We start from the raw sequence: 9,086 nt of genomic DNA, 5'->3' as shown, positions 1-9,086 counted from the left end.
ACCCAGAGAAGGAGCAGTTGTTCACTGCAGAGCTCACCAAAGGGGGGACCCCATGGTACACAGAGGCAACCAAAGGGCAGATCAAGAAGCCAAGAAAGCAGCCCAAACCCCTCTAATTGGACCCCTTATCCCAGCTCTGGATATAGCTAATTGGAAGCCCAGCTGTACAGTAGAAGATGAAAAATTTGCAGAAGCGATAGGAGCTAGTATACCATGCATGAGGAGAGGCTCCTGATTCCCCAACAAATGGCACCATCTCTGTTGGAGAGAATACATGAAGGAACTCACATGGGAGGAGCAGCATTGGAAACTCTAGTCAGAAGACACTTGTATCTCAAGAACTTGACTCCTCTAGCCAAAGAAATATCAGAGAAATGTATAAGCTGTGCAAAAACAAACCCCAGATGTGTAAGAACAGGAACTCCTGAGAAATTGAAAGTAGGCTTTCATCCAATGGATGTCCTGCAAGTAGACTTTACTGAACTACCCCGAGTCCAAGGTTATGAGTACATGCTTGTGTGTGTAGACACTTTAACAGGATGGCCCGAAGCCTGGCCTACTAAGACTGAAAAAGCCACAGAAGTCGTGAAGATGCTCCTGAAAGAAATCATACCACGCTGTAGCCTCCCAAGTGAAATCAACTCAGATAATGAACCTGCATTTGTGAGCAAAATAGTGGAAGCAGTGGCTAAAACACTGGGAGTGCAGTGGAAATTACATGCAGCTTCCATCCACAGAGTTCTGGAAAAAGTGAAGAAGAAATAAACACTGAAAGCCAGTCTTACTAAGACGAAGCAGGAAACCAGGTTATTCTGGAGCACTGTGTTGCCTATGCCCCTTTTCAAAGTATGTAACTCCCCCACACATGCTACTAAACTGACTCCTTTTGAAATGCTATATGGGAGACCACCTCCCATATGGAAAGGGTTGGGTAAGAACACAGTCCTTGGGAAAAGTTAAATAGAAATAGCTTAGGGAACCACAGAAGTAGGGAAACTCCTTAGTACCACCCACAGACACATAGGGAGAATAGACCCTATTCCCCTCAAAGAGCCTGTGCACAGCTTCCAGCCAGAAGATCATGTTCGAGTCTACGACTGGAGGGACAAAGCTCTGGAACCTCGATGAACTAGACTCCACACTGTCTTGTTAATTTCTCCAACTCCATTATAAAGAAATGTTCAAGTATTCGCCTCTGAGTACACCATACGCGAACAAAACCAGCTGCAGCTGTAAGTTCCTAGACTGTCAGTCGAGACAAAGACAACCCCTTCCGCCTGACGCTGAAAAGACATTAGAGAACAACAGATTCTGGCACACTTACAGCTGCTGACAAGCCCTGAACTGTCGCCCAGAAAGACAATTTGTTCCATTTGATGCTGAAAAAGAAACGCCGGAAGCAGAGATCATCAGTACCCTGCTCTGACCTCACCGGAAGCAGGTCAGTCTACGCACGGCAGAAGCTTGAGGATCATCTGGAGACAACACCCTATGCTTCAGTCACACCCGGAAGCTGACTGATCTACGCACGGGCAATATATGACATCCTTCGAGAGACTTTATCAACGACATTGGTCACCCTACCTTTGCTGTCAGAACTTTGTGATTCCTTTGCAAAAATAGAGCAGCTTCAAAAAGAAGCCAGGTTTTGTAAACACCAATAATTGTATAAAGTTTGTTTAGTATTTTATTGTATTTTTTTGTCACAAATTGATGGGATATAAAAAAGCTATAATGAATCTTGAACACCAACAATTGTATGAAAAAGTTGCAGCCCCACTATTTGATATATTAATAAGGCATTGTCCCTTTGAACTTCGTTGAAAAAAACTGCATTTGCCCTTTTACCAAAGTGTATGCAGATTTGAAAAAAAATTATTTGGTTTGTAAACAATTAGAAGGAAAAACACAGTGGGTAGAGAAAAAAAACTCATAGCTATAGAAAGTACAGGAGTCAAAGTTTACACAGTCTATCCCCCTTGTCTCAAAAAGGAAGACAAGGAGCTTTGATTCCAGCTGATATTAGTCCTCGTGTTCTAGTAAGAGAAATTCTTGAAAAGGAGGACACCCTAATACATTCCTTAGTGTGTGCAACAAGTGTGAAAATAAAGGTGATGAAGTAAATAGTGATAAAAATGAGAACAATGAAGTTTTTACCTAAAGAGTTGAACATTCTTAATTGGCTATTATACTGAACGTTGTACAACCAGGCAGAAGTAAGAGGAGCAATGACACTTAGAATTGAATAACATCATGACTCCCAAATATGAGATGGTTGAAACAAGTCTTTGTTATAACAGTTTGCTTTATAGTTATAAGTATAATATGTTGTTGTTGTATTCAATGCATGCTCAGTTGTATTCAAGTTTATGCTCAGGCTCAAACTGTAGTTTCACAGCAAATGTATGAACTGTTCAGATAAGATAGAAATGTAAGTCAGACTAGATTAGACTAACATTAGAAGCCCTGATTAACAAAGACGTTCCAGAGAAACTGTCTGAATTCTAAGTTAACAGAGAAAGCAGGATTTAACAGAGCGAAATTCTCTTGAAAAAATCTTTGTTTGCAGTAGGAATTTAGTAACCCCTTCCCACACACACACTCTACGGCTACTTTGAACAGCTTCTGATTTCTGAGCCAGGGAGGCTTGGCCTTTCCCCACCCCCCACTGTTGGACCTCCTCTTGGGGCAGCCACAGCCTTACCCTTTCCTCCTTTCTCCCCCTTGCTGGAGGCTCTTCCTTTTGCTGCCCATCTCTGCGTCCAGGAGGGTGCCGCTCCACAACCACGTTTATGACGGCCTTCAGATGGTTCGGCCCATTGGGTTCTGCCTTCTGGGCAGGTGGGTCACTTGAAACCTGTGTCCAACAGAGGAAATAGAAGAATCTGTGAGGCTATCTCACTTAAGTGAGGGACCAGTTTCACCACCACCGCTTGGGAAGCCATCCCTGGAGACCTTTCATGGCCTGTTTTCCTCACATGCATCTCTCTTTCGCTTCGGACAGGAGCCTTACAGTCCCCAGTTGCACTCATGTTGTTGAACTGTTGGCTTTGTGTCACCAGACAGTCAGGGCAACCACCTGGAGTATCCGTGTCTTACCTTCTCTTTTTCTTGCTGTCTCCATCCCGGAAATGTAAAAAGCCTCCTCTTCACTTTCCGTCTGAGGAGCCTCTGTTTTTGAGCCTGGGTTCAACAGAAGAAAGACACTCGTGAGGTGACCTTCCGTCAACGTGCAACCAGCTTCCTCCCAGGAATGGACTGGATGCAGGGCCTAGTAAGTGAGTAAGCCCCTCTCAGTGCCAGGTCACCCTGCAGAGTTGCACCAAGACCAGACTGCGATTGGGATTCTCCAGTGGATGTCAGAAACAAAGATGGTTTACTTCTCTGAACCGGACCACAGAGAGGAGCTTTTGGGGCACTACAGACTTTCTTTGGTGAAAGAGTGTGAGGAGGACTTTGGAAACCTGAACCGTTTGTCTCTGAGCCCCAGCTGGAAAAATTCCTTGGCATCTCTGTTGTAGTCACTGCTGGTCTTCTGACTCCACTACCAGAAATGTCACTCCTTGGAATGAGTAACATGAGTAACATTCTGGACTGGGTGGTCTTGGCAGGAAAATCTTCCCTATCCACCCTTTACTGGGCTACATTAGAGGTGAGCCTGAATTCCCCCTGATGATGTGGGGCCTCCCAGTCGGGGAGGGGAGGGCCCGCCCAGGCATTCCGAGGAGGATCCCCTGCTGGAGGACGCAGACTAGTTCCCCCACAAGAAGGGAGGTTGCGTCACCCAGTTCCCCCTCTTTGGGTTGGCAGCATGAGCTAGTCAGGAGCAGGGGCTGCTAGCTTCAGATCCTCCTGCCTGCTTCTCTAACTCCCAACTGCCTTGTCATCCCTGGCCTCCAGGTTTATGTAGGCAGACCCCTCCCCTTTGGCCCCTCCCCTTCCCTCACAGGGAGGGTACAAATAGGGCCTGTCTCTGGGCCTGCCCTCCCCTGGGCTTACCCCAACTCCTCCACTTCCTCTCTCTGTTTCCCTCCCACCTGGAGCTGCCAGGGTTGTTCCTGAAAGGGCTGGGAAGGGTGCTACCTCTGCTCTGGTCCAGCAGCCTTCTCTCTGGGTAAGCTCGGGACTCGCGGGAGGAGGGGAACCCCAACACAAGAGTTGAGCCACTGGGCCTGGACGTGTTGGCCACATCTCACTCCCAAAGTCTCAGGTGCACCCCTTGGAGCACACGCAGCCTTACCTCTTCCTCTTTCCAGCCCACAAAAGTAAACAGGTGTCTCCTTGGCTTTGGGGCTTTGCACGGGACCTGGTCTTCCGCACCGTTTTTGGGTGGCATCTCCTTTTTAATCTAAGTGCAACAGAGGAAATAGAAGACATGAGAATACAATAAATGAAAGATTGAACCACCACCCCTCAAAAAACACAGCCAAACAAGACTGTGAAGCAAAGAACAGGAAGGGGGGAAGATGGGAAAGCTGTTCAAAAAGATGCATAACGCTTCTGAGAAGAGTATCCAGGAGCACACAGAGCACAGATCAATTGGAAGGGAGTTCTATCATGTGGGTGCTGCCACAGAGAAGGCCCTTCCCTGTGTTGCTTGCATCTTAACCTTAACCATAGGTGGAAGCTAGCCAAGGCCACTGCAGATGAGCTCAGGGGATGAGCCAATATATATGGATGAAGGGGGTTCCTTGACTACCATGAACAGCTTGTGCCCAGAACCGGATTTACAGCAGGTGCAGTCATCAGAACAGCAGTTTGACAGAATCAGATGGCCAACCTTGTGGGACCACATGGGCTGCCACGTTCTGAACTCACTGAAGAATCTTGAGGGGCAGCCCCACGTAGAGCACAGTACAGCAGTCAAGTCTCGATGTCACCAAGGCATGGACCACCTTGGTGAGTCTGAAACTCCAGTTTGCTCAGCTAGGCATAGGCCCCCTGCAGCCACCACCATCATCTAGCGATTCAGAGTTCATTTCAGCCTGGTTACCCTCCTCCACTCTTGTTGTGGGCCCTACAAGGTCCCAGGCTGCGAGGAGCACTCAGGAAGGGGGGTGCATTGGGGCAAGTGACACCACGACTGGAGAACATTGTGAAAATCTTGATATTTGTGAATAAGACCATCGTGTTATGTATCATTTGATGGGTAATTTAACACAGCATATAATGAAATAAACCATGCTGAATTATCTGTATTTTATCTTATGTTATAGCCAAATAACCACAAAAGGATAACACAACAGCCTTATGTAACAAAAAGTGGATTTTTTTAACTCAAGACCAATGAGATTGATTGTTCCGATGAGGTGCAATGAGGTGTTATGACACAGCGGGGAACCAATGAGGCGTTAGTATGAGTCAACTCTCATTTTCATGTATCAAAGCTAACACTAGAGCTCTTATTCAGTTGTCTGAGTGCCAGTTGTGTTGGCCACTTTTTTTGTTTGTTAGTTACTGATTTGTTGGGTGACCTGCACTGTGACCTATTGAAATAAATAAATAAAGTGAATGGGAGTGTCGCCATCCTTAGTGACGCCACCACATTTAGGCTGTGCTTATGGTTTTGTAATTGAATCTGTATGGTCTGATCTGGGAGGAGGTCCATCATGGGGGTGACGCAATGGGTGACACAAGCCCTGCTGACGCCCCTGTTCAGGAGAACTCTGAGACTGACAACAAGTTTGGGCAGGAAGGTTGTTGTCCTGCTGTACAATAAATACACACGGCCTCAGTGTCCACCCAAGTCATGTCATGTGTGTTTATGGGGAAAGGGGATTCCTGGTCAATGTACTTCTTTGGCCTGAATGTCTGTTCCTGTTGATTCATTTCAGGAATCAACGCAGGGACTGGACCTCTCACAAATAGATATTGTGTGCCACTCTGCTTACGTTGGACATGAAGTGAGCATCTGTGCATACATAGCCTGTACCCCTGTGCGCAGATGGCACATCAGATGAACAAGACTTGGGCAGAGACATCTCATGGAGTGTTTCTACTCTGAGGGACGCACAGGGATAGGGGTGGGGATGGGAAAGTGTTGGGGCGGGAAGGGGCAGATAGCAGCAGCAGCTCCGCCGACATTTTATCTCCCTTCCCAGCCTCAGTCCACCCTCCGGGTCCACGCGGACTTGCACCAGCAAAATAGCTGGCACAGAATTGAGGAGGATCACTGAGGGCTTACCCAGGGGTAAAGGAACAAATGTTCTCTTACTCCAGGACAAGTCTTCCTTACCTCGAGGAGGCCTCCCAGACTGCCCCTCCCCAGGAGAATGCAGCTTATGCTCTATTGGTACAGCTGCATTGGGGAAGGGGGAACTGGGTTGGGCTGTCAGTGGGTTTCAGCCACAGAGCCCCCTTCAGGTAGCTCCAAGCTGGACATAGTGAGGCTGGTGGTGTGGAGGCAGATCTGGCTTTCGAGATCCTACAGTCCAGCCCTTTGATGGCCTCATGACTTAGAATCTGACCTCAGGGTCTTCTCCTGGGTGTGCATGCACATACACTGATGCTGGCATTGCCCATCTGCACATCCAAGCTGGCTTCCAGGCACACCTGGTATGCGTGTGCACATGGAAGAAGGACATGGACAGGAAGCCATGAAGACATGGGTCGCCCACAAGACAGAAAGAGCAGGAAAAGAAAGTTCCTGCTTTCCGTCCCCAAATCTCCTCAAATTCAAAATCAAGGTCTTAAAACAAAGACAGAGAAACCAAAAGAAAAGTGACCCGGTCTGTGTGAAGATGGATGCCAAATGTCTGCCGCAGCAGGTAAGGCAGTGCAGGGGGCGAGAGGGAGGCAGGGAAGGGGTGGAATATGGTGGGGTGGGCAGAATGGGGAGGAGATGAGCAGTGAGGAGTGCGGATGGCACCCAGGAAGGGGTTCGGTGGCAGTGGCACCCTCTCTTGGTAGGCTTGATCTACCTGCATGGGTCAACATGGACTTGGGTTAGCTATAGAGGTCCAAGTTGATCCATGGTGGCTGCTGGGGCAAGGGGACAAATATTTCCTTATCTCAAAGAGGCTTCAACAGGCCAAAACTCCCCTGCTTGATACAGCAGTAGTTAGGTTGGCACTGCTGCATCAGTGCTGGCATGGGGAGTTATGATTGGGCTGCCCATGTATGTTTTGTTTTTTATTAATATTAAAGGATAAGAATTGGGTTGGGGTTTTTTCCCCTATTTTTCTTTTTAGTAAAGCAAACGGACTACCTGTATCATGTAGGAGACAAGCCTGATTGCTAACCCAGAGTTCCATGCGCTGGTATGCGCACATGCGAGTCGAGTTATGGAGCCAGAATCCCATTGCCGGTGAAGAACCCACTGTGGTCACCACCTCAATGTTCTGTCTGTCTTCACCTTTGTAGATTTATGCTTGACTGAGGACCGGCTTTTCCAGTGCTGCCAACCTAATTCGATCCCTGTGGGTCTGACGCTGTGAACGGGTTTGAGATTCTCCAACACATTGTTCCAAAATAAGCCCCTATTGGCCATGCCTGACTCCTTTGTTTCTGGGTCAGCCACAGGTGACATACTTGAGATCATATGACTTTGGCTGAGCTACAATGATGACCAGTGGAGCTTATAAGAGCATGTGCTGGAGGAGTGCTGTGCAACCGCAGCGCATCCCCCGTCTCCACGCGCACATTGACAGACCAGTTCCAGACAGCTTGAACTGTAGCCAAATTCATCTAGTTTACTTCTAGTCTGCTCCCATCCCTAGAGGAGGTTGCACATGAACACATATCTAAACAAACCCGGGATAAATGACACATGCACAGGAAGATGTCTCCAGCTAAAAACAGAAACCTGGCCACTGAAGCCGGCCAGCAAAACGCAAAGGGTTTGAAGAGCTTCTCATATTTTGGTGAATCTCTTCTGGAAAAACTGGGCTATCGCTATGACTATCCTACGTTCTGATTTTACAAACATAGAATTTATGATTGATTCATTGATTGATTGAGAACTTTATTCGCATAAAACAATTTCCAGGACATAGAGACAATGGACAATATAAAAGACACACAGTAAAAACATGAACGTGAATTTAAAAAAATCAACATTATACTACTGTATTCAGGGCACAAGATAAAGCATGTGGGGAAGCATTATGGAAATTATGTAAAGAGAAATATAAACTTATAAATTTGTAAAATCAACACATGAAATAACTGTTTGCAACGTTAGGCTGCCAGCTTAGACAGCTTCTTAGGACCAAATCATAATGCAAAAGTCCTTCTTGCCACAGCGGTTAGCCGTGATAGCAAAATGGAACCTCCATATACAGGAGCAGCCTGCTTTTTAAGGCCGGGGACAAACAATGGAGGATCTAAATCAGAGGCACTTTGTTGCTTCACAGTGTCATCAAAACACACAGGAGAGGGAAGTGAATCCATTTGCTTGGGATTCTTGGGCACCAGTAACGTCGCCAGAGGTGGTGGCAACAAGGTAAGTATTGAAGGTGCAGCGACATGCCGTGTAAGGGCAGTGAAGTCATTCTGGGCAGCAAAGGCAACACTTTGTTTACTTGGCTTCCTCCTTGGCCTGGTCTACATTGGCTGGCTCTTTTTTGGGCCCCACCTCCAGTTTATTCAGCCTGTCACAGAGGTCATTGAGGTCTTCCAGCACTCTCGGAGGGACGGCTCTCAGATGGTCGGTTTTTTGGCGGTTTGCCGGTGGTAAGTCCTTTGGGAAAAGGGAAGCATTGACTCAGTTCTTTGTTACGCAAATCATGTGGTGATTCTATATTCCTAACAGTCATGATGATGTGGTGGGTCGCCTGATCTGAACACTGACCAAAAAAGTACTGTTTACTTACCTCTGATTGGCCTCCTGGTCTCTTCCTCCACCATTGCGCACTCCGTCATCACGGCTGCATCATTAGCAATGGTGAGGGAGAGAAGAGGGCTATAAGTATCGAGCCTCCTTTGTGCAGTTCTTTGGTGAAAACAGATACACGGAGCTTGTTTGAAGCAGGCTCCTGAGAGCAAGATGCCTTTGATTTGCCTCCCGCTAAAGCAACCTTCAGGAGCCTACAGAGCACTGAGGCAAAAACTGGAATTGTTGTGGACCAAATGCAACCCCCACATCC

The 9,086-nt window shown here is 47.3% G+C and overlaps 1 protein-coding gene across 1 annotated transcript in view; it reads right to left on the bottom strand.

Annotated features, from left to right (window-relative positions):
* Positions 1 to 366: 366 nt before the first annotated feature.
* The window catches only part of LOC136662436 (trichohyalin-like), an 85,566-nt gene continuing 76,846 nt past the window's right edge, over positions 367 to 9,086 (bottom strand). The window contains exons 36-39 of the mRNA XM_066639652.1: positions 4,241 to 4,348; positions 2,705 to 2,857; positions 1,325 to 1,379; positions 367 to 383 (exon numbers count right to left, since the gene is read on the bottom strand). Of these exons, the coding sequence (XP_066495749.1) occupies positions 367 to 383; positions 1,325 to 1,379; positions 2,705 to 2,857; positions 4,241 to 4,348 (333 nt within the window). The remainder of the gene's footprint in view (positions 384 to 1,324; positions 1,380 to 2,704; positions 2,858 to 4,240; positions 4,349 to 9,086) is intronic.

This window comes from Tiliqua scincoides, chromosome 11 (genome assembly GCF_035046505.1).
Source record: "Tiliqua scincoides isolate rTilSci1 chromosome 11, rTilSci1.hap2, whole genome shotgun sequence".
In the NCBI taxonomy this organism is placed as follows: Eukaryota; Metazoa; Chordata; class Lepidosauria; order Squamata; family Scincidae; genus Tiliqua; species Tiliqua scincoides.
Note: the sequence above shows the minus strand (reverse complement) of the source record. Positions and strands in the feature narration are given on the sequence as shown.